The following is a 27,122-nucleotide window of genomic DNA, read 5'->3' as shown; positions in this document are numbered from 1 at the left end:
GCATTAACCCACACGCCTGATTATCTGCATTAACCCACACGCCTGATTATCTGAATGGAGCCAAACAGTAACGGTAGGGAGTCTGAATGTCACACGCACATGCTCAACTATTAGTGGAAAAGTCATTACGTTTTCAAATTTGACCTAAAAGGCCAGAAACTGTACACTTTGTGTAATGAGGAAATTCACTMTGTGGCCCAAACCCCTGGGAACTACTAGCTAGGCTAGTTCTCTTAAGTGCTATGCTTAATAGAACCTCTGACTTTATTGATAACAGATAAGCCTGTGCCCAGGTAACCAGCTTGTCCTTAGCCCTCTCTCCCCTCCCCCACATAAATCATAACTAGACTACCCCACCCCCATCATCTCTTCCCCCTCTCTGCTAAGGTAAAGTAGCCTAACCGCAACCTGGAACAACATATCTAAGCTGGGAAGAATGGATTCCCGTCAATGTCTGCCTTAATTCAATGTACCCTCCCCTTACACATTATGCGTCTAAGGTACTAGGCCTCCCTCACAGTAAAGACCATTCATTACCCCCATTGGAAATGACTGAGTGACTTCYATCTGAAGGGAGATATTTTAAAAGGCTTGGAGTGTGTCAAGCCTAATTTATAAATACCCACAAGTGTGCAGCTCCCCGATTAGTTACTCAGCCATTTTATACGCAGGATCGCCATTTTGCGTATCAGAACAAGACAAGAGCCTTTTAAAACATCCAGAACAGGGAACAGATAAAGGGTACTGCGGGTTACAATATAACCGCCATCTCTGTATCTAACATCCTGTCAGGAGAAGCAGAGACTACATGGGGCATAGCAGATCAAAGCAGCTGCAGCTTCCTGCTGATTCTCATTAAAGTTACTACTGATATAGGCCTATTCCCTAAGGAGCACTTCACACACACACAAAGCCATTTTTGTCAGACAATAACAAACATCCATACATACACAAACAATACCAAAATCACTGTATACCACKCCTACAGACAAGGTTTTCTCTTCGTCTTTCCTCAGCCGTATCAAACATACAACATGAGAACTGTTATAGGGCAAGTACAAACAAGCCTGGATAAGCATCTACAGTACCTGGGGCTACAGAAATACACTACACACACAAAAGTATGTGGAGACCCATTCAAATGAGTGGATTCAGCTATTTCAGCCACACCCGTTGCTGACAGGTGTATACAATCGAGCGTACAGCCATGCAATCTCCATAGACAAACATTGGCTGTAGAATGGCCTTACTTCGGGAAAAAATGGTGTTTGACCAGATACAATGCTATTTCACAGTAAACAAATTGACAGCAGTCTTTCAGCACGCTTATAGGGAAGGATACTCAACAAGCACAGCCATTCATCAAGTCATTTGTGTAAGTGCTGAGAGAAATTGATGATAAAATKATTGTGGGGACTGTCTTGTTAGACTTCAGTGCAGCTTTTGTAATTATCGATCATAATCTGCTGCTGGAAAAACTTGTGTTAAGGCTTTACACCCCCTGCTATAATGTGGATAAAGAGTTACTTGTCTAACAGAACACAGAGGGTATTCTTTAATAGAAGTCTCTCAAACATAATCCAGGTAGATTCAGGAATTCCCCAGGGTAGCTGTTTAGGCACCTTACCAGTGTGTCTATGGTTGCGGATGACTGAACACTATACACGTCAGCTACTACAGCAACTGAAATGACAGCAACACTTAACAAAGAGCTGCAGTTAGTTTCGGAATGGGTAGCAAAGAATAAGTTAGTCCTAAATATATCCAAAACAAAAAGCATTGTATTTGGGACAAATCATTCACTAAAACTCAACTACATCTCGTAATGAATAACGTGGAAATTGAGCAAGTTGAGSTGACTAAACTGCTTGGAGTAACCCTGGATTGTACTGTCATGGTCAAAACATATTGATACAACAGTAGCTAAGATGGGGAGAAGTCTGTCCGTAATAAAGCACTGCTCTACCTTCTTAACAACACTATCAACATGGCARGTMCTACAGGCCCTAGTTTTGTAGCACCTAGACTACTGTTCAGTAGTGTGGTCAGGTGCCACAAAGAGGGAAATTGCAGTTGGCTCAGAACAGGGCAGCACGGCTGGCCCTTAAAAGTACACAGAGAGCGAACATTAATGACATGCTTGTCAATCTCTCATGGCTCAAAGTGAAAAAGAGATTGACTTCATCACTACTTGTTTTTAGGTGTTGACAAGCTGAATGTACCGAGCTGTGTGTTTAAAATACTTGCACACAGCTCAGACACCCATGCATACTAGTGATGCACCGATATTACATTTTTGGCCGATACCGATATCCAATATTTTCATTGCCCCCCAAAAACGATATCGATAATTAAACTTGTAGCAGCCTTTAAATCATTCTAGTACAGTTAAATAGTTAACACACACACACGGACGCAGCGGTCTAAGGCACTGCATCTCAGTGCAAGAGGCGTCACTACAGTCCCTGGTTCGAATCCAGGCTGTATCACATCCAGCCGTGATTGGGAGTCCCATAGGGTGGTGCAAAATTGGCACAGCGTCATCCGAGCCGTCATTGTAAATAAGAATTTGTTAACGGACTTGCCTAGTTAAATAAAGGTTACACAAACACCACACTGACTAAAAAGTTATTTTCTTGGCATTTACGTGTGGCTCAGTTGGTAGAGCATGGCGCTTGCAATGCCAGGGTTGTGGGTTCATTCCCCACGGGGGGACCAGGATGAATATGTATGAACTTTTCAATTTGTAAGTCGCTCTGGATAAGAGCGTCTGCTAAATGACTTAAATGTAAATGTACGTATGTCCCCATTACCGGTAAAACATAATAAAAACCTATTTCTTTCACTTACTAGCTGTGCTGTTTCGTTGTTCATTTGATCAGTCGTTTCATTCTCAACCAGGATTTCTATGGAACGCCGTTTGGGTCTTTGCATGTCAAAAAAGATACACGTCAAATAACACTATTTGATGTGTCAAATCAGCTTGTTGACCAATCAGGACCCGAATAGGACTGCACGTCACATAATTTAACGCGTTCATACATTTTTTACGTAGTTATTACACATTGATTACGCGATCACTCGTATTTCATATGTCACAATTCATCGATACGTATGCTATGATGCTGGTAAATTTGTCTCGTGCACCAACAGTGCTGGTCATAAAAAAAGCTAGCTAGCTCATGGATGCAAACAATGTTCTTCCCCATAAACATAGCAAAACGACATAACAMCAATATTATCTAAAATAACCCTAATTTATAAGACAGTTCAGTTCTTATTTGATTAATGGTGGTCGGACCCATCTATGTGAAGCTAGCGACAATAAGGATTAGCCACAGACTTTGCGGTTAGCCTTCAAAATAAAAGTATGGCATAATTCTACTATTTTTATTCATTTGCATCACTGTCAATGACATACTTAAAAAAAAAAAAATTACTTCATGCCGGGCCTCACTAGCCAGAAGTAGCTAGTTGGCTGCTTATAACGTTAGCTTTGGACAACAGGGTTAAGTAGCTGGCTAGCTATTTATTTTCATTAACTGAAGTTCAATTTCAATAGGCGAACAACAAGTGGCAACCTAGCTAATACTTACTCTCAAGGATTCCTAAATCATTGCTAACAATAATGAAAAGGACTGCAGTTTCTACTGGTCATTGTTTTCAGGCTGGTTGTATTGGTGCTAGCTAAGTACCAAGCTAAAGCAAGCTACCCCAGAAGTTGCGATCAAACAAACAATGCTTTATTACCAACGCGGTATTGTAAACATATTTTGTGGTCGGTGTTTGCTTGAATGCAGACTTTTATGCACAGCTTTGACAGTGCTACTGTATCTTTTTTGACACACAAAGACCCAAACGGCGTTCCATAGTATGTATGTTGTGAAGCTAATAGCAGTGACGCTATTACTGTGTAACTCCGCAACATCTGAAAAAATAGCGCACTTGGTTGTGTGTACCGGTGCTCGACCAGTCGGCGAAAGCTAACATCACCCACAACAGGCATGCTCCACAACAGAGAACGGTTGATTGTCAAGGGCAATGAATTCCATTATTTTGGCTTTAATGGATTTCGCCTTTGAGTTGTCCCGCTGAAATTTTCTTACTCTTTCAAATGACTGCTCGACTTGTTGACTGCTCRRTCCAYACAGCAGACATTGTGGGCTAGGTYAGGAATGCTGTGTTCCACGTGTAGCACMAAATKTTACGTGGCGTCATTACGTCATGTACCTACGTTATATAGGTATGCACAGTAGCTTTGACATCGTTTTTTAACTAGACACCGGGCCGATACCGATGTTGGCATTTTTAGCTAATATCGTCCGATTMCGATATGTTCACCGATATATCGTGCATCCCTAATGCATACCCCACAAGACATGCCACCAGCGGTCTCTTCAGTCMCAAATCCAGAACAGACTATGGGAAGCRCACAGTACTACATAGAGCCATGACTACATGGAACTCTATTCCACATCAGGTAACTGATGCAAGCAGTAGAAACAGAAAAAAARGGTAAAAATACACCTTATKGAACAACGGGGACTGTGAAGAGATACACAAAAGGTACAGAGACATGCATACAAACACACTAACATGCGCACTATACACACACGGCATTGTGATATTGTTGTATGGTGGTATTATACATTTTGTATTATAGATATGTAGTAGTGTAATAATGTTATATGATGTACTGTTTAATCTTTTGATTTATATGTAATGTAAGCGCATTAATAGGTTTGGACCGCAGGAAGAGTAGCAGCTAATGGGGATCCCTAATAAATACAAATACATTCAGAGACTTGTCCCAAAGCCACTCCTGCATTATCTTAGCTGTGTCCTTAGGGTCGTTGTCCGGTTGGAAGGTGAACCTGCTCTGGAGCAGGTTTTCATCAAGGATCTCTCTGTACTTTGCTCTGTTCATCTTTCCCTCGATCCTGACTAGTCTCCCAGTCCCTACCACTGAAAAACATCCCCACAGCATAATGCTTCCACCACCATRCTTCACCATAGGGATGGTGCCAGGTTTCCTCCAGATGTGACGCTTGGCATTCTGGAGCGCTGTCAGAATGGCCATTGGGTTCTTGGTCATCTCCCTGACCATAATGACTCCCTTTCACTGTCATTATGGGGTATTGTGTGTACTGTATAGACGAGTCGACAACCTCAATTATCTCTACCCCAGTTAGCTAATAACAAGCTGGCTACTGATGGCTAATAACAAGCTGGCTACTGATGGCTAATAACAAGCTGGCTAGTGTTGGCTAATAGGCTACTATTGTTAGCGACCTATAGCTTCATACTGTAGGCTCAATGAACAGTGGTATTAGTGGGACACACACACACACACACCTCTTTCCAGTAATCTCACCATGGGCCATCTGGGTTATTCCTGATTTGGTCAGAGGAATGATGGAGGGAAGGTGGGAGGTAAAGAGCTAGAGAACTAGTAGATGTTAACAAGAACAGGACGGGGGCATTTATACTGAACAAAATGTCAAATAGAACATGTAAAGTGTTAGTCCTGCAGACCACTGCAGACCACATGTAACCATGCCAGCCCAGGACCTCCACATCCAGCTTCTTTACCTGCAGGATCGTCTGAAACTAGCCATCCAGATAGTTGATGAAACTGTGGCTTTGCACAACTGAAGAATTTCTGCACAAACTGTCAGAAACCGTCTCAGGGAAGCTCATCTGCGTGCTCATCGTCCTCACCAGGGTCTTGACCTGACTGCAGTTCGGCGTCGTAACCGACTTCAGTGGGCAAATGCTCACCTTCGATGGCCACTGGCACGCTGGAGATGTGTGCTCTACACGGATGAATCCCGGTTTCAACTGTACTGGGCAGATGGCAGACAGCGTGTATGGAGTAGTGTGGGCGAGCGGTTTATTGTGATTTCAGCATTGTGAACAGAGTGCCCCATGGTGGCGGTGAGGTTATGGTATGGGCAGGCAGGCATAAGCTACATTCAATTGAACACAATAGCATACTAAACCAATGACAATTTGAATGCACAGCGCTACTTCAAAGAGATCCATTGTCGTGCCATTCATCCTCCGCCATCACCTCATGTTTCAGTATGATAATGTATGGCCCCATGTCGCAAAGATCTGCGCACAATTCCTGGAARCTGAAAATGTCCCAGTTCTTCCATGGCCTGCATACTCACTAGACATGTCACCCATTGAGCATGTTTGGGATGCTCTGGATGGATTTGTACAACTGCGTGTTCCAGTTCCAGCCAATATCCAGCAAATTCGCACAGCTATTGAAGAGTGGGACAACGTTCTACAGGCCACAATCAACAGCCTGATCAACTCTATGCGAAGGAGCTACATGAGGCATATTTCAATTGACTGATTTCTTTATATGAACTGTAACTCATTAAAATCTTAGAAATTGTTGCATGTTACGTTTATAATTTTTGTTCTGTGTACTAAAACATTTCTAGACTGTCTATGGGTAACAGCGTTGACGTGTTATGCTCGACCCGCTCACTTTTCCACCAGAAAATGGCCAAAAACAGTTGAACCAGCTTACCTGCTTTTACAATATAATTTGACTATTACGTGTTCATGGGAAATTGTTGCATGTTGCGTTCATATTTTTGTTCAGTGTAGAATAGAGGTTTGTGTCTATCACCATGATGGATCAGCCACCTCCACACCAATTCTCTTGTGCTTGCATTGTTGGACCTTCTCTGGGTCAATAGCAGCTCTTACTGAGGGGTTCAGACAACGTCTGAGTCCCAAACGACACCCTATCCCCTACACAGTCCTGGTGTACGGCCCTATGGTAGCCTACAACCTGGACCCTTTATGTTACCTGGCCCTCATCCCTTGTGTCATGGGTTTGAACCCCAATCCACCATCAACCAGACTGTACTTCCTCACCAACCTTGACCTTCTCTCTGCAGCTGACCTGGACTACGCATTTCTTATGTATTCAGAGTTCCAGACCTTCAGCCCAACCGTCTTGCTAGGGCTGCCACAAGTACCCTATTACAGTGTAACCGACGGTTATGGATGAAAATACAGCTGACTGAAGACGGGACAGCTGTGCTGTTGAGTCCGTTTCTGCGGTAACATGGGACTCTTGACAACATGATGAAACTTTGTTTCTCCTTGCTGGAACAAGCAGGGTGTTGTAGCAAACTATGCTTTGGTTGCCTAGCAAACACCCCCCACAATGCAGGAGCACCCTGGCAATTTGACTGGTAAACTAATGGGTACACTCGCAATGGCTGTCTGGCATTGTGATGCAATAATTTCAATGGTGATGAATTGCTTGCTGTTTGGGGTTTTAGGCTGGGCTTCTGTATAAGCACTGACTGCTGATGTAAAAAGGACTTCATAAATACATTTGATTTGAATGTTCATTCAAATGATGTTAACTAATGTGGCTCATGAGAATGGAATGTATTTTTTGTAATGTCAGTTGAGTTGAATCAACAAATAACAGCACATATTGATGGGTACACTTCCTGCTTTTACTTCCTGCTTTGCTCCTATGGGTACACTTGCAATAGCCGCCAGTCCACCCATTATGTCATCATCGACTTGAATGGGGACGAGAAGGGGTGCTGAAGATGGCGGCGAGCGCAGACAAGATTTCAGCTTGCTCCGAGTAACCTTACATTTMAGTAAGTTTGAGAGGGATAAAAGTTAACGGAAMTTGKTTTATAGTAAACACAATAGAGAACAACGCTTAGTTGACCACTAATTTGATCTGAAACTTTGAGAAATGGAAGAAAAAAATGTGCGAAAGAGCAAAGGGAGGAGAARGCAGTTGCTAGCTGAGCACTTACACATTGCAGAAAAACCACCACCTGACTCCTCGGGAGAAGAAATGSAGGATTCTGGACATTCGGTTGATTCTGAAAATCCAGTCAATAGTCCTGCACCCAAAAAGATACCTAAAGAATTGTCTTTGCGCGAGCTACAGGTCAACGTAATCGATGCCGTCTCTGCAAAGATAAACGAAAGAGCCGATGGTCTGGAGAAAATGATACGCGAAAACACATSAAAAATAGTTGACCTCGAGACCTCTCTGAATCATGCATACAAGAGTATCGAAGAGCTTAAACTTGCTAACACTGCTACTTCTGAGAAATGCACTGCACAAGAGAAGACCATAGCAGACATGCAGGAGCGCTTATCGGAAGCAGAGCCATACCGGAGAAGGTGGGGCCACGGCTTTACGGTGTCCACGAGGACCAGGATGAGAATGTGAAGCTCTTAGTAAGAGACATCTGTAACCKTGTGGCACCRGACTTCCCCGATGGATATATGGATATGGCTGTGGATGTCGCTCATCRTATTGGGAAGAAACAAGATGGCATCGTCAGCCGCTCGATCATCATCCAGTTTGCTTTTCGCACAGCGAGAGATGCAGTTTGGAAGAAAGCAAAGGAAAGCGCCTTTCTGAAAGAGAGAAAATGTAGATTCGGTAAGGACTTGACTGCAGCAGACAAGGCAGCAAAGGCAAAATGGTGGCCTCTTGTACCACAGGCCCGAAATCAAGGAAAGGGGGGATACAGGGGAATCAAAGCCTTTTTCGGATGGAAAATAAATAGGACCGGGTGATTTGTTCTGCCGGTAGGTTTACAAGGTAGCTCCTTCCCCACTGCAAACTGAGCGTTCTAGTTTTGAATTATGGTGTTACTGTTTACAAGTTAAGACTTCTGTTAATACATATAGGAAGCAACTTTTTATAGAGAGAGTAGAGTTGAGATTGCATAGGATTTTGTTTTCTATTCTATAGATATGGACTTGAAGTTTATGTCAATCAATGCCAGGGGGATACGAAACCTGTTGAAGAGAAAAGCTTTTTTTTTGTTTTTGTAAGGACTGCAACGCAGATTGTGTATTCGTTCAAGAAACACATTCATGCAAAGAGGACTATAATTATTGGGAAAATCAGTGGGGCAATGTCATTTTTTTGGCCCACGGGACTAATCATTCAGCTGGGGTTGCAATTTTAGCACACAATTTCAAAGGGACAAATTTGTTTACTCAAATGGACTCCAATGGACTCCAATGGACATTGGGCTAGTAGCGGTCATCAACCACATGGACAGATGATGTGTGTTGTGTAATGTATATGGATACTGTTTTGGTCCTCCAAATCACTTACTTCTAGAGGAAATTGAAGAAATTCTTAAAAGTCTTCATAGAAAATATCCATCCAGTCAGATTATAGTTGGTGGCGATTTTAATATTGTTTATTCTAATGAGACTGATAGATTGCCCCATAGGCCTAACATTGGTGTGAACAAGTTGGTGAATTTCTGCCAAAGCTTGGACTTAATTGACATATGGAGAGTTAAAACCCCTGGAGAGAAACAGTACACATGGAGTAATAGAGATCGTTCTCTACAATCAAGAATTGATTTTGTGGGTGAAAACCTCCAGTCTTGAGCCCAACACTGTAGAGGTAAAAATACTGCCTGCAGTCCTGACGCATCTTAAAGTCATATGGTTGACTGTAAGAATGTGCAGTAATGATGGTAAGAAATACTCTGGTGGTTATTGGAAATAAAATAACTCATTATTAATGCATGATGATTTAAAAAATGTGATTAAGAATCTCATTTCTGTTTACTGGAGTTTAGCTACATCTAATGCAGAATATGGGAAATATTGGCAACTGCTGAAATGTAAAAACCGCTCAGCCTGTATTACTGATGGAAAACAGCTTGCTTTAAGAAGGAGATGTGAGGTAGCTGAACTCTCAAGACAATTGTTGATATCACAGAGATTGAGCATCTTCATCTTAATGAGGAAGCTAAATTGAATGATTTCCAGAATCAACTTGATACATTGTATGAGGAAAAGCCTAGAGGATCCTTCATAAGATCCAGAAAACAATGGATTGAAAAAGGTGAAAAGAACAGCAGATACTTTTTTAAATTTGGAAAAGAGGAGAGGGGAACTCAACACACTTCGGAAACTTAAGATGAATGGGGTTACCACTGAGGATAGAGAGTTGTTATCAGACTTTACCACTAAGTTTTATGAGAATCTTTACTCCTTAGATAACAATTTGARTGACTAAGGATCTCCTTGATTCTATAGAGAATGTTAATTCGGTTAGTGAAGAATTTAAAATCGGTCTTGTTGTCAAGATTKATCCATTATGGACATCCAGTAWRGGGTTGCTCAGTTAAAAAATAACAAATYTCCAGGTTGTGATGGATTAACCTCTGAATTTTACAAAACCTTCTCTGAAGAAATAGCACMATTTTTACTTGAAACCTTTAAGGAGGCTATAAGGAAGGGAGAACTATCTGAAGCAAGGGGTTATTACTCTTATACCTAAACCACACAAGGATCTCTTAAATATTGATAATTGCCGTCCAATCACACTCCTAAACAACGACTACAAATTTATAGCCTTAATCTTCGCAAAAAGGTTAAAGTCTTGCTTGAATGATCTGATTGATGAATGTCAATCAGGGTTTATGAAAGGGTGCCATATATCTAATAATCTGAGGCTGGTGTTAGACTTGGTTGAGTATTGTGATCTATTGGATGACTTCCCTGTTTATCCTCTTATGGCTGCATCCCGCTAACGGGATCGATATGACAACAGCCAGTGAAAGTGCAGGGTGCCAAATTCAAAACAGAAATCTCATAATTAAAATTCCTCAAACATACATGTGTCTTATATATTTTAAAGGTAATCTTGTTGTTAATCCCACCAAAGTGTCCGATTTCAAATATCTTTCAGCGAAAGCACTACAAACGATTATGTTAGGTCACCACCAAACCACAATAAGCACAGCCATTTCCAGCAAATATAGCAGTCACAAAAAGCAGAATAGAGATAAAATGAATCACTAACCTTTGATGATCTTCATCAGATGACACTCATAGGACTTCATGTTACACCAATACATGCATGTTTTGATTAATAAAGGTCATTATTATATCAAAAATCTGGTTTCATTGGCGTTACATTCACTGAGTTCCAAAACATCAAGTGATTTTGCATAGCCACATCGTTTCAACAGAATACTCATCATAATGTAGATGATAATACAAGTTTATACACATGGAATTATAGATATACCTCTCCTTAATGCAACCGCTGTGTCAGATTTCAAAAAACTTTACAGAAAAGCAAACCATGCAATAATCTGAGACGGCGCTCAGAACAATAGCTAAATTAGCCGCCATGTTGGAGTCAACAGAACCAGAAAAACATGATAAATGTTTCCTTACCTTGTGAACTTCATCAGAATGCAGTCTAGGATCCCAGGTCCACAATAAATGCTTGATTTGTTCGATAATGTCCGTTATTATGTCCAATAGCTACTTTGTGTGAGCGCGTTTTGGTAAACAATTCCAAAGTCACAAAAACGTCCACTATAACGTGACGAAATGTCCAAAAGTTCATAAGTCAGTAAAACTTGTCAAATGATGTACTGATATCATCTTTAGAATGTTGTTAACATACATCTTGAATAACGTTCCAACCGGAGAATTAGATTGACTTCAGTGAGCATGGGAACAGAGCTGCCTATCACGTGACGGGCATGGTCAGCTCGTGGCAGTGTGACTAATTCCTGTCTCCTTCGGCCCCCTTCACATTAGTCATCAGACAAAGTTTTATTGACTGTTGACATCTAGTGGAGGCGTAGGAAGTGAAAACTCATCCATATCTCCTGTAATTTCAATGAGAGCTTGGTTGAAAATCTGCCACCCTCAGAAAAAATCCAAACAGGAGTGGAACTTCTCAGGTTTTTGCCTGCCATATGAGTTCTGTTATACTCACAGACATAATTCAAACAGTTTTAGAAACTTCAGAGTGTTTTCTATCCAATACTAATAATAATATGCATATTAGCAACTATGACTGAGGAGCAGGCCGTTTACTCTGGGCACTCTGTGGCACCTTTCATCCAAGCTACTCAATACTGCCCCTGCAGCCATAAGAAGTTATCCTATTTTGGGATTTCAGAAAGCATTTGATACAGTAAGTCACAATTTTATCTTTGATTGTCTTAACCATTTGAATTTTTTGTTTTTTTTGTTGATGCTAAGAAACTCTGTGTAATGGTGGCAAAGCTGTATCAAACTCTGTCATGGAACATCCTCAAGGTTTAACATTCACAAAGGAATACGAACAGGTTGTCCAATTTCACATTTATTTTTTGTTAGTATCTCAAATTTATGCTCATTAGTTCATAAAAGTCTATTTGAAGGCATTACATTCCAGCCAGAGAGATCAAGATATCCAACTGGCAGATGACACCTCACTTTTTTTGAAAAATGTGTCAAAAATTGTGATAGCATTGGGATATCGTGAAGCAGTTCTCCAAAATCTCAGGTTTGGCATTAAATCTTACCAAATGTGAGATGTTTGTTTTGAAAGGAGCTGTCAATCCAGCAGATTGTAACATCTCTGAAAAAGTTACTGTAACCTACCTCGGTGTAAAGATCACCAAAAATCTTAAGGCTGTGAATTATCTTAATTTGAACCTTGTAACTGAATCTGTCAACAACAAAAAAAGATCCTCATGGTTAGGGAGGGATTTAAGTCTTCAAGGAAGAGTGCTTTTGTCCAAAGCTGAGTGGCTATCTCGTGCATCCTATCTTTTGACATTCCCAAATCCACTTGCTGTACCTTAGATAGGCTTTTGTACAACTTCATATGGAAAAACAAGCCACATAAGATAAAGAGAGATGTTATCACCAACAGGGTTTGTGATGGCGTTCTAAATGTCTTAGACTCCACTCTCTTCAATCAGATATCAAAGGTCAACTGGATTAAAAAGGTACATTAAAAAATCCTCCTAGTTTCTGGAATATTATTCCTCATTTAGATTTTCAGACGTTCGGAGGGCTTAATTTTTTACTACAATGTCCATATATTGTGGGTAAACTCCCTGTGAAACTGGTGGCTTTTCACAAGCAGGCTTTAATGTGCTGGGCTTTGTTGTATAAGCACAACTTTTCACCTCATAAATGTTTTATATGGAACAATGGGTTGATATTACATTGAAACAAGATGTTATTTTACCGTAACTGGTTCTCGAAAAACATTGTCCTTGTCAGCCAATTAGTTAATATTAGTGGGAATCTATTTACACTGAAAGGATTTATGGAAAGATACTACTTTGAGGTTTCATGCAAGGAATATGACACTGTTATTAAAGCTATACCTAGTGGGATAAAAACTTTACATCAGAATAATGCATATTTTGGAATATCTCCGATTGTAAGCGATATCCAGGTGAATGGCATTGGTCTACTAGATACGAAATTCAACAATCGTTTATTAAGGGATATTTTCTACAGGAAGTCTATTCCCTCTGCAATATTTCGTTGGGCTTCATCGTTTGATGTAAACTGGCGTCGTGCTTGGCTGACTCCACACTAATGTATGGTGACCAATAAAGTAAAGGAGATCTCCTTTCAGATTATCCATAGATTCTATCCGTGTAATAGCTTGATTTCTAAATATATACCTGATGATACCAGTGAATGCAGTTGTTGTGAACTAGAAACTGATTCTATTGAACACTTATTCTGTCATTGTTTATATAGTGAAGTGTTCTGGACTGACGTAAAACTATATCTTGGCCTCAAATTGCATACAACCATTGAAATGTCTAAGTTTGACATTATTTTACTACACCGATTCCACAATTGAACGTGAGTATGTCATAAATCTCTTTATTTTATTAGGAAAAATGTTCATACACAAATCAACATTTATGAAGATAAATTAAGAAAAAGGGCTTTTTTAAATCTGATTTGGAAAACTATTTAGAGTCTTTAAAACATATACAAAACGTTTTTTTATTTTTTTATTCGCTTTATGTCTGTATTTGAATTGATATAATGTGGATTAGTTTTATTTTTTTTATTTTTTTATCATTTCTTTGTGGAATCCCTCTGGCTGTTATGTTTATGTTTTGCATGTTACTGTTAATAAAAAATAAAATAAAAATGTAAAGACTTGAATGGGGACGCCTGTTCTACTCATTATATTTCTATGGCAGCACATGCAGTGCGGAACAGCTATTACAAAGACCGCGGTCATTTGGYTGGTCAATTACTGTCGTCCAAAATTATATGATGTCACATCCCCGTAAGAGACCTACGTCTTTCCTGTTGACCATTCTGACCCCATGTCCTTGATCCTCCTCTAACCCCGTGACCTCTGACCCCTCCTCCAGCCCTGAGTCCAGTCAGTGCTCTGGTGGTCTCTCTCCATCTGCCTGGCTAAAGTAATGATGACATTTCTACAGCGCTTTTCATAGAATCTCAAAGCTCAAGAGCAAAAAAAAAAAGACATGGAAAATATCATGACAGTTTGACCAATAGAGGCTAAGTCTTTGAAAGCTGCATCCTCCGAAGATGTAGAGGATCATGATGGTGATGGAGTCTGCTGATGAACTTGTAGGAGGGCAAGTCTGGGAACCAGCCTGAGTCTTATAGCCACTGGACTTCTCCTCTTCCACTCTGTGTAACACCAACTTGGGCGATGCCTCAGCAGCTCTGGGCGCCAGAAAGATCACCACACAACGTTCAGAATAGTAGCCAGTCGTCCTCACTACAAGCCTCAGCACTGCTGTATTCCTCCACCTCCCATTCCTCTCACGCTTCAGGCCACTCCTCAAATGATGTTCTCAAAAGATCAGGAATTGGCAGCCAGGTGAAACAAAAAAAATGTGGCGCTGTGTCCAGATACATTTTTCAAAACAAAAGCTAGCTAGCTAGCCAAGACAATAAAAAAGTGTTAACCTGCCAGTCAATCTGCAAATATGTGGCTCAAAACCACCAGATATGCAATAAAAACTCAAATATTTAAAAAAACTAAAAATAGCTGCTAGTAGGGCGCCATGGCAACAATATAACTTATAGGTTGGCCCTGATACTGAGGCTGGTCCTGACAAGACCCCACTGCAGGACCACCGCATGCGCGCGCACACACACGTACTTACAAATAGAGCCTTTACATCTTAATCAATAGGCATACAATTCAACTTCAGTAGTCACTAATCAGGACAGGGACAGCCGTCTTACAACACTACTGCACTGATGAACGACCTCACATTGACCACATCCTCAACCCCTCTACTAGGGTCAATGGTGATGACAGGGAGAGTGTGCAAAGCTGTCATCAAGGCAAAGGGTGGCTACTTTGAAGAACCTCAAATATATATTTAGATTTGTTTAACACTTTTTCGGTTACTACATTTTTTGGTAACCATATGTGTTATTTCATAGTTTGGTGTCTTCACTATTATTCTACAATGTAGAAAATAGTAAAAAATTTAATAAAAACTTGAATGAGTAGGTGTATCTAAACTTTTGACTGGTACTGTATGTGTGTGTATCGTCAATGGTGATGACATTGGGAAGGGACACATTGTGTGTGTTTTGTGTGAGCATATGTAGTGTGAGTGTGTGTTGTATGTGTGTAGTATGTGTGTTTTGGGAGTGTCAGTATAGTATGTGTGTGTGTGTGTGTGTGTGTGTTGGGAGTGTCAGTGTAGTATGTGTGTGTGTATGTGTTGGTGTGAGTGTAGTGTGTAGGTGAGTCAAGTTAGTGTAAATAGAGCCAGTGCAACAACAACAACAACAAAAAACTGAAATGGGGTCAACGCAAATAGTACAGGTAGTCTTATGCTGAAATGTTCAGCAGTCTTATGGCTTGGGGGTAGAAGCTGTTCAAGAGCCACTTGGTCCTAGACCTGGCCCCCCGGTACCGCTTGCAGTGCAGTAGCAGAGAGAACAGTCGATGACTTGGGTGGCTGGAGTCTTTGACAATGTTTTAGGGCCTTCCTCTGACACCGCCTAGTATATAGGTCCTGGATGGCAGGGACCACTGGGAAGGCGTGAGGCCTCCATTCGCTATTGGAGTGCATACAGATGACGTATTATTTCCCCTGCCACTGTTCGGCCCCAGTGATGTACTGGGCCGTACGCACTACCCTATGTAGGGACTTATGGTTGGATGCCAAGCAGTTGCCATACCAAGCGGTGATGCAGCCAGTCAATATGCTCTCAATGGTGCAGCTGTAGAACTTTTTAAGGGTCTGCCCATCCCAAATCTTTTCAACTTCCWGAAGGGGAAGAGGTGTTGTCAGAGCAAACCTACTTTTTGTGCTTCTTGGAGCAGAGCAGAACCGTTTGTGTAGAAAGTGGTCAAGGAAGTGAGTTKTGTGTTTATACAGGACCTCCCACCCGCCCTCACCTACCAACCAATCATGTCAATGCGGAGCTATACGGAGCCCTCCGCATTGTCACAACATTTGTGATGTGCACAGCGATGCCTCTGTATGCCTCCGCAGGCTACGCAATTGCGTCACACCCTCCATACGAAGCCTCCAACCACATTTTCCTGATCRAGTATAAATTGGCTTTTAGTGATGCGGACACAGAGGACCTTGAAGCTCTGGACCCTCTCCACTACAGCCTCGTCAATGTGAATGGGGGAGTGCTCGGGCCTCTGTTTCCTGTAGTCCACAATCAGCTACTTTGTACTGCTGACGTTGAGGGAGAGATTGTTGTCCTGGCACCACACTGCCAGGTCTCTGACCTCCCTATAGGTTATTTCTGTCCCGTAGTGTAGACAGGTTAACATTGACAAGGCCGGATTACCAGGACGCCTACTCAGASTATGTGCTGACCAGGTGGCAAGTTTTTTTAACTGACATTTTCAAYTTCTCCCTGACCCAGACCATAGTCCCTCTGCCCAAGAACGCCACGTAGCACTCACATCTGTAGCAATGAAATGCTTTGGAAGTCTGGTCATGGCTCACAACACCATCATCCCAGACCCACTCCAATTAGCATACCGCCCCAACAAATGACACAATCTCTATTGCACTCCACACTGTCCTTTTCCACCTGGACAAAGGAACACCTACGTAAGAATGCTATTCATTGACTACCTCCAGCGTTTAAACACCATAGTGCCCTCCAAGCTCATCACTAAGCTAAGGATCCTGGGACTGAGCCCCTCCCTCTGCAACTGGATACTGACTTCCTGAGGGGCCGCCCCCAGGTGGTGAGGGTAGGCAACACCACCTCCGCCACGCTGACCCACAACACGGGGGCCTCTCAGGGGTGTGTGCTTAGTCCCCTCCTGTAATCAATTTTCACCCACAACTGTGTAGCCACGCACGACTCCAACACTAGTATCAAGCATCCCTGCCTTCCAAGACCTCTATATCAGGCAGTGTTAGAGGAAGGCCCGAGATTTTGCCAAAGGCTCCAGCCACCCAAGCCATAGTCTGTTCACTGTAGTACCATCTGGCAAATGGTACCGGCGCATCAGCTCTTGAACCAACAGGCTCCGAGACAGCTTCTACCCCMAAGCCATAAGAGTGCTAAATAGCCAGACTGCTAAATAGTCAATTAAAAATGGTACAGGAAGTATCTGCACTGACTCTACTACACGCACACTAGACTATACAAAACATTAGGAACACCTGCTCTTTCCATGACATAGAATAACTAGGTGAATCAAGGTGAAAGCTATGATCCCTTATTGACGTCATCTTTTAAATCCACTTTTGTCAGCCGGTTATTGTCATGCAAAAGACTGCCGGTCTCACAGTAACTGACAGTTAATTAACAAACACTGTTAGCATCTCCAGGCMTCCACAAATACAAGCCGCTGACGTGCGCCATTGGAACATCTACATTTAAACAAGTCTAACAAATCAATTTAATACACACTATCACAATAAATCCATTATTTTAGTCGGGGCTAAAGAAACATGATATGAAGACGATGCATTTCAGAAGAACAGAATATGAGTTGGCCTACTCAAGGCCTATGTTATCTGGCTATGCTCCATTCCATAGGCTGTAGGCTTGTTCATTTAGCCAACAAGATATGCTTAAGTCCTGTGCCATTCTATTTTATAAGATTTTATAGTAAGAAGAATATAATTTAACTGAATAAAATAGAAAGGATAATTTTCCCCATTCCGGAGCGACCGCGCATATGAAGTGGCTACTTTGAGCGTAAAARTKATCATTTGAAACAGSTCCTATATGCTARATTGAGTTATTTAGTAACTTTAGTTGTGAATGATACAAACCTTAGAATGTTTTAGAAATCAAAACATATATGGGTTGCTATTGACGATTTCAGAAAGTAGCAAAAAAAAAAAAAGCTTGCGCTTTTACTGTGGTTGGTTGCCAAACAGATGTTCTTATCAGGTGATCATATTTACACCAATCAGACTACTCTCAATTGAATCTTGTCTTTACTAATAGATAACATTTGTTTAGATTTAGAAAGGCCCATTATGAAATAGATGAGAACAGTGTCAGGGGAAATAATACGTCATCTGTATGCACTCCAATAGCGAATGGAGGCCTCACGCCTTCCCATTGGTCCGTTTTGTAGGCTACTTGGGTTTTATAGAGGATGTGTTTAATAGAAGCAGCTGAGGAATAAATAACACTTACTTCACTCCACGAATCAACCACTGTTTGAGGAGCATACTCTCTCTGCCCCGACAGGTGATATTCCTGTTTGAGGAGCATACTCTCTCTGCCCCGACAGGTGATATTCCTGTTTGAGGAGCATACTCTCTCTGCCGACAGGTGATATTCCTGTTTGAGGAGCATACTCTCTCTGCCCCGACAGGTGATATTCCTGTTTGAGGAAGCGTACTCTCTCTGCCCCGACAGGTGATATTCCTGTTTGAGGAGCATACTCTCTCTGCCCCGACAGGAGGCAGGTCTCTCTGCTCAGTGCTTAATTTGTGAAACCAAATAAAATCTGTGTTCGGCAACATCGATAGTAACATGTTTTCGCAACGAAACTAATATCACAAAACTCGACAGCCCCTCTGCGTGCTGGAGAAAGGAATAAAGGAGAAGTAAACGCACGGTGGTGAGATATTCTGTAGCTAAAAAGGTAATGTGTCAGCCTATTATTTATGTTTATTTTTTTTAAATGCCCTATTACTAGGCCATTCATAATCAAATACAAATTCACAAATTGTAGGCTAATTGTACGCCACCCTGCACMATCAATGAACCAACAGCATCGCCTTGGGCTATATGTTCTCTCCCAGACTCATGGATAGATATGTTGGAGAGGTAAGGTAACCAGTCYATCCAATATACTTAATAATACAGTCCACAACTCAAAAGGAGATTACTCCATTTTTTTTTCTTTAGTATAGGCTAGACCAATAATGTACCAAAGACATCTTAAAATCTGTTTGGTTTTATGTTTTTCTGCCATGCGTAATATGCGGTAGGCAATGTATTGCATAACAGCAGAATAAAAAATTAAAATTAAAACTGTGCGTGTGCTCATAAGCCTATGCATATGCTCTAATATGGGTGTTTCTAATGAATCATCACCGTAGAAAGTGCTGTCCATTTCCTTGTGTTAGGATTTGAAACATCAACAACCATGTTTTACACACAGTTTCAACCTGCTGTTGAACTTCTGTCTTCAAATTGATCATCAGTGAGGTGAGTTTTAAAAGTACTATAGTGAGGTACTGTAGGCCTACTGTTTTGATGATATGCGTTTGATGTGATTATCAATTGCATTCGATGTCAGAGTGGTTAGAGGAACAATAGCTGAGAACCAAGTAATTAGGACCTGATAGCTATTAGCAAGTTGGGTTCTGCTTAAGAGGACTCAATGGTCACGTGGAATTTTACTACGGTCATGATTCCTGACTGCCGGTGTGGCGGAAATATGGTCACCACAACAGCCCTATGAGTGCCATTCAGAGGGTGAACGGGCTAGACAAAAAAAGGTAAGTACCATTGAACAGGGTATTGTAGTAGGTGCCAGGCGCACCGGTGTCAAGAACCGGTGTCAAGAACTGCAACGCTGCTGGGTTTTTTCACCCTCAATAGTTTCCCTTGTGTATCAAGAATGGTCCACCACCCAAAGGACATCCAGCTAACTTCACACAACTGTGGGAAGCATTGGAGTCAACATGGGCCAGCATCCCTGTAGACCGCTTTCGACATCTTGTAGTCCATGCCCCGACGAATTTAGGCTGTTCTGAGGCCAAAAGGGGGTGGAACTCAATATTAGGAAGGTGTTCCTAATGTTTGGAGTACTCAGTGTGCATACAAACACCCACACACATACGCACACTGGCAGATCAATTGCTGCTGCTGCTCAGTTTTTAATTTGACTCTTATTATTATCTATCCTGATGCCTAGTCACTTTACCCTGCCTTCATGTACATATCTACCTCAAATACCTTATTATCTATCCTGATGCCTAGTCACTTTACCCTGCCTTCATGTACGACCTCAAATACCTTGTACACTGATCTGGTACTTCCTGTATAAAAGCTCCACTGTGTATTTTATTCCTTGTGTTACTATTTTTATTTGAATACTCTGCATCGTTGGGAAGGGATCGTAAAGCAAGCATTGCAACGCACCAGAAAGAAGCCTATTTTTACATTCAGGGTAGAGTTACATCCAGAAAGTTGGTGAAGCAAAATAAAATCGCACAGCAAATGAAGAAATGAATGCAACAACTAGGCCTATAATTTATTTTCCAGAGCTTTGAAACATTTAGCCCATAAGTGTTTGACTGTTGAAAGGCATTAGCAGCGTGTCATGATGTGTAGGGATAACGCTAACCCCATGCCATGCGTCTCTGCCAGGCCCTTGTTCCTCTGAGCCTGCCACCGAGCAGAGCAGCCCGTGTTCCTCTGAGCCTGCCTCCGAGCAGAGCAGCCCGTGTTCCTCTGAGCCTGCCTCCGAGCAGAGCAGCCATGATGAAAGCACAGCACAGGCAGATAACAGCAACAAAGAAGTTTCGCAGAGAGAGGGAAGGGTTTAAGGAGAACACTGTCATTAGCAACAATGATACGCTGGGCTAATCTTGCGATCTGTTTGACAGGAATCTATACAAATAAGTAACACTGAAGCTCCAAACCCACACGGAGGGTGCATCCCAAATGGCATCCTATTCACTATACAGTACACTACTTTTGACCAGGGGACTTCGGTCAAAAGTAGTGCAATATATAGGGAATATGGTGGCATTCGAGACATGTATTGTACTGTACCAGCTAAGGCTGGCACAACTACTATATAACCGTGTAACCAATGGTTATGGATGAACACCGTAATGAAAATAAAAAATACCCMAAAAATTATACAATTGTGTGGAACGAACAGCCGGGTATTCGTGCGGTTTGAGTCTGTTGCTGCGGTAACATGGACTCTTAACAACGTGATGAAACATTGTTGCTACTTGCTGAAACAGCAAACTAGTCTTCAGTTGCCTAGGCAACACCCCCCACAATGCAGCAGCAGCACACATATAGAAACAGAATGAAATTGGAACCTCATACGTACACTAGCAATGGCTGCCTTGTATTGTGATGCAATCATTTCTATGGTAATGTAGAATGTTCATTCAAATGATGTTAAGTGATGTGGCTCGTGCAATGGAATTAACTTTTTGGAATGCCAGTTGAGTTGAATGAACAAATCATAGCACATATTTTAGCATTTTTACCTCCTGCTTTGCTTCTATGGGTACACTCGCAATGGCCTCCAGTCCACCCATTATGACATTGTTGACTTGAATGGGGATGCCCATTCTATTCATTCCATTTCTATGGCAGTCAAGAGCAGAGGAGAGGATACGTCCCCCCACTGAACGGTTATTACGGTGACCGCGGTCACGTTGCCAGCCAATTAATGTCATCCCAAATTCCATGACAATCACAGCCCTAGTACCAGCGTCTTGTTTTTGGAGACTAAGTCATGTTGTTGTGGGGTTTGACTAATTTTAACTTCAAATTGTCTGACCGTTAAATCGATCACTGGTTGTGGTGGATGGTTGAACCTGATACTGCCATGTTAAAAAAAGTTTCCCTTGATACAGAGAATAGTACCACTCGAATAAGGGACAGGCAATCACMGTTTCAATCTCCCATACTATCCTCTGCTGTGCATTACATCAAGCCAACAGATACACATGCTCTGAAAACAAACACAGGCAGCATCAGGAATTGAACGGGAAAGCAGGTAAGTGTGTGTGTGTCTAGGTACTCACTGGTTTTGTTGTATGTGACCTTGGCCAGGAGTTTGTGGGCCAGGAGGATGTCTCCACTCTTCACTGCCACCAGGAGGTCCTGCTCCTTACCCATGATCGACCACCACACAAGCGGCCAGTGAGCACACACGGCCCTTACGAGGTCAGTAGTCTGTGGTCCTTGGCAGTCGAGGGCTCAACTTCACACAGTCAGGTGCATGGTGGGTCCTTCAGCTCTTCAAAATCAGATACAATGATGATGAACGTATAGAGGAGCGTCACAAAACACCCAAACCAGCCGGACAGTCAGTCAGTCTGTGTCAATCAGATAGGAACAGACCAGACCATTGTTATTAACTGGGTGAGCCTAGGCACCAGCTGGGTGAGATGGTGAGATAAATTGGGGTAGTTGGTTGTTGTTCCTCTGCCTTTTTGTTGGTCGGTTTGTTTCCAGAGTGTGTTTGTGTGTGGGGTTCTGGTTGTTGTCTGTCCTGGTCTAAATTAAAATGCAGTATTTCTGGAGTTGTCCTCAGGGCAGGGTGTGTCGCGTAGTCTACTTGTCCTCAGGGCTGGGTGTGTTTCGGGTTCTCCTCTGTGTCCGCCAACCTGGAACAGTAGAACCTGCCATTAGAAAACAGAGACATGCCTTCACGAGCTGAGAATTTACTACCATTCAATGAAACCACTTGCAAAGCTCAGTGTGGAGCCAATGCACTGCTAGGCTAGTACTCAACTACATTCCAAGTATACAGCAATGTAAATGATAAACAAAAATGACTTTATCAAGGATGAAATCCCCTCTAAATATTCTATTGGTATAAGTGTGTTATTACAGGTTGTTACTACAAACTAATTAAGGATGGTGTCATTCTAAAACCATTATTTCACTCAGGAAGCTCTTCCACCATGGTTACCTGAGGATCATTCCATGCCGGAATACATCTCCTTTWCTCCTTCCACTTTCCCCTCAACTGTTTTTTTTTCTCCCTTGGAGCTGTCTGGAACTCCAATTGCCAATTCTCCTAAGGTAGTACGTAACATAGGGATTAGGGTGACATTAGGAATGCGTCGTAGAAGGCAGAAGTGACTGCATCTTAATCCCGTTCCCTTAATGCTACATCACAGAGGACAAAGCCATGCAGCAGCACTAAGGGGATAAAAAATATCCAGGAGAAAAAAGGTTAAAAAAAAGCATTTTTTAAATTATAATAATAAATATATAGTTCCAGTCATACATTTGGACACACCTACTCATTCCAGGGTTTTTCTTTATTTTTACTATTTTCTACATTGTAGAATACTAGTGAAGACATCAAAACTATGAAATAACACATATAGAATCATGTAGTAACCAAAAAAAAAAAGTGTTAAGAATCTAAAATATATTTTAATTTGTTTCAAAGTAGCCACCCTTTGCCTTGGCAGCTTTGCATACTCTTGGCATTCTCTCAACCAGCTTCATGAGGTAGTCACCTGGAATGCATTTCAATTAACAGGTGTGCCTTGTTAAATAATTTGTGGAATTTCTTTCCTTCTTAATGCCTTTGAGCCAATCCGTGTTGTGACAAGGTAGGGGAGGTATACAGAAGATAGCCCTATTTGGTAAAAGACCAAGTCCATATTATGGCAAGAACAGCTCAAATAAGCAAAGAGAAACAACAGTCCATCATTACTTTAAGAGATGAAGGTCAGTCAATACGGAAAATTTCAAGAACTTTGAAAGTTTCTTCAAGTGTAGTCGCAAAAACCATCAAGCGCTATGATGAAACTGGCTCTCATGAGGACCGCCACAGGAATGGAAGACCAAGAGTTACCTCTGCTGCAGAGGATAAGTTCATTAGAGTTACCAGCCTCAAATTGCAGCCCAAATAAATGCTTCAGAGTTCAAGTAACAGACATCTCAACATCAACTGTTCATTGGAGACTGCGTGAATCAGGCCTTCATGATCGAATTGCTGCAAAGAAACCACTACTAAAGGACACCAATAAGAAGAGGAGACTTGCTTGGTCCAAGAAACACGAGCAATGAACATTAGACCGGTGGAAATTTGTCCTTTGGTCTGATGAGTCCAAATATGATATTTTTGGTTCCAACCGTCGTGTCTTTGTGAGACACAGAGTAGGTGAACGGATGATCTCCGCATGTGTGGTTCCCACCGTGAAGCATGGAGGAGGTGTGATGGTGTGTGGGTGCTTTGCTGGTGTTACTAATTTATTAGTAACAGAATTCAAGGCACACTTAACCAGCATGGCTACCAGAGCGTTCTGCAGCGATACGCCATCGCATCTGGTTAGTGCTTAGTGGGATTATCATTTGTTTTTCAACAGGACAATGACCCAACACACCACCAGGCTATGTAAGGGCTATTTGACCACGAAGGAGAGTGATGGAGTGCTGCATCAGATGACCTGGCCTCCACAATGCCCCGACCTCAACCAATTGAGATGGTTTGGGATGAGTTGGACTGCAGAATGAAGGAAAAGCAGCCAACAAGTGCTCAGCATACGTGGGAACTCCTTCAAGACTGTTGGAAAAGCATTCCAGATGAAGCTGGTTGAGAGAATACCATGAGTGTGCAAAGCTGTCGTCAAGGAAAAGGGTGGCTATTTGAAGAAACTAAAATGTAAAATATATTTTGATTTGTTTAACACTTTTTTGGTTACCACATGTTTCCATATGTGTTATTTCATAGTTTGTCTCTTCACTATTATTCTACAATGTAGAAAACAGTAAAAATAAAGAAAAACCCTTGAATGAGGTGTCCAAACTTTTGACTGGTACTTTATATAAAAATAAAAAACATTTTGGTGGGGGGTTTGTGTGCAGCTGCAAGTGAATGAGATGAGGCACATCAGACAACGAACACAGAGCTGTAGCCACCCAGCCCCAATTAAAACAGGAGATCTTCTGGGAAAAAACAAATGAGAGAGTGATGAAAAGAAAAAGTGGAGAAATAAACACAGACAGACAGAAGGGGGTTGAGAGAGAGCGAGAGTTTATTTGACTTGCTTTGGAAAAAAGAGAGAAAGAGAGACTAGAATAAACAGACTGCATTTTGTACCGGTGCCCCCGCACATTGACTCTGTACCAGTACCTCCTGTATATGGCATCGCTTATTATTTTACTGCTGCTGTACAATTATTTGTTACTTTATTTWAAAWWTTTTACTTAACACTTGTTTATTTATCTTTTTTAAGTTCTTAAAGCATTGTTGGTTAAGGGCTTGTAAGTACGCATTTCACTGTAAGGTTGTATACCTGTTGTATTTGGCACATGTGACAAATACGTTTTCATTTGTATAATGACAAAAGAAAATCTGTCATGACAACTGAATGTGGGTACTTTTTCTTTGTCACCTGGCAAATAATTTTCATTCACAAGGACAATAATCTATTCTTTCTATTTTACTCTATCCCATTCAATGACATTTTTTTCCCCCATTCTTCTGAAAGCTTGTGCTGGGACATAATGGCACAACAACGAGTTAGAAGGAGGAGCTGTTATTGGTGTCTCTGTCTACAGCAGGGCTTCTGTTTACCATCAGGTTGAGGGGCTAACTACATCTAGCCTATACAACACTGTGATAGGTTATTGTACACATCAGATCAGATCAGCTTTGATGATAATATCGTGCTATTTTAGGCTACACTTATGTGAAGGGAGATGACATCATGTAAGGAAGCAGTCATGAAACCATTTTAACTCCATTCAGAAGTTAGGCTATATGATCTCTGAACTTGGCTGGGCCAATTGTGTGCTGCCCTATGGGACTCCCAATCACGGCCGGTTGTGATACCTGGTGATACCTGGTACCTGATACCTGGAATTGAACCAGGGTCTGTATTGACGCCTCTAGCACTGAGATGTAGTGCCTTAGACCGCTGCGCTACTCGGGAGCCCGACCAGCTAGTAGTAGCTTAACGCCTTTCATTCGTGCCATGATGAGCCACTAATTTAAAACTGGTCAGGCACCTTGCTTGCCAGCTAGCAAATGACTGTCCTATGGATTGACACCAAGCCCAGTACTCACAGTTTAGACCAGGGTTTCCCAAACTCGACACCCCCCTGCACGTTTCGTTTTTTGCCCTGACACGACACAGCTGATTCAAATAATCAAAGCTTGATGATGAGTTGGTTATTTGAATCAGCTGTGTAGTGTTAGGGCAAAAAACAAAACGGAGTTTAATCAAACAGAGTTTAAGAAACCCTGGTTTAGAGGGTGTCATAACGTCACATCATAGTTTAAATCAGCAGCTGTCCATGAGGGAGGCACATGTAGAAACATTTGTAACTAAACACAGTGTTGTTARCTAGATTGCGTCCCTGTAGTTAGTGAAACAAACTGGCCTTAAAACAAACCTGAGATAGCCAGCTATATAGGGTACTATTGACAAGCAGGTGTACCCATCTATCTTGAAACATAAACAGATCAGTGGTTTTCAAATCTCTCCTCCGGGTTCCCGGACGTTTCACCTAATCAAGTGCTTTTTGATTTGTGGTCTTGCAAGACCACTCAATAATAACCGAACGAAGAGGGAAAATACAAACTCACCAGAAAATGTTGACAGATGTTATGCGGTCCTTGACCTTGGACTGGTGAAGCGTTGAAGCCAGGGTGTAGTGCTCAGCGAGTCAGGTGCTTGTAGACTCAATGGAATCTGCCTGTATGAAGAAGTTATGCTGCTACTGGCAACACATAATCCAGACAACGTTTAGATACATTATTGAAAGTCTAACTGACATTATTCAGTTAAATCTTATTTAGCTTCCAGTAAATAAAATCCTGTCATTCGCGCCAGACAGACAATTCCTGAAAGATAATTCGCCTGAATTGTCCCTGCGTTAGGAGGACATATCTTTCGCCAAATCCCTCTGCGACCTAGAGCGAAGCGCGCGGATCCAACAGTTTGGCTCCGCCTCCACACGCATCAAAACTCTGGTGGAGAACTTCGTCGCGAATTAAAACACAGATCCAGGATCAGATTACCATGCTCCCATACTATCCTTAATCATTAGGGGAGTGAACAAATATCTGACTCTTTTTAAATTTTATTTTATTTCACTTKTATTTAACCAGGTAGGCTAGTTGAGAACAA

General features: G+C 41.8%; 1 protein-coding gene across 1 annotated transcript in view; it reads right to left on the bottom strand.

Moving 5' to 3' along the window:
- Window positions 1–26,896, bottom strand: part of LOC112068164 (caskin-2-like) — a 49,886-nt gene extending 22,990 nt beyond the window's left edge. The window contains exons 1-2 of the mRNA XM_070438058.1: window positions 26,579–26,896; window positions 22,047–22,631 (exon numbers count right to left, since the gene is read on the bottom strand). Coding sequence (XP_070294159.1) covers window positions 22,047–22,140 — 94 coding nt within the window. The 5' untranslated portion in view covers window positions 22,141–22,631; window positions 26,579–26,896. The remainder of the gene's footprint in view (window positions 1–22,046; window positions 22,632–26,578) is intronic.
- Window positions 26,897–27,122: the final 226 nt, after the last annotated feature.

This window comes from Salvelinus sp. IW2-2015, unplaced genomic scaffold, assembly GCF_002910315.2.
Source record: "Salvelinus sp. IW2-2015 unplaced genomic scaffold, ASM291031v2 Un_scaffold136, whole genome shotgun sequence".
Lineage (NCBI taxonomy): Eukaryota > Metazoa > Chordata > Actinopteri > Salmoniformes > Salmonidae > Salvelinus > Salvelinus sp. IW2-2015.
The sequence above is the reverse complement of the archived record's forward strand: the minus strand, read 5'-3'. Positions and strand labels throughout refer to the sequence as shown.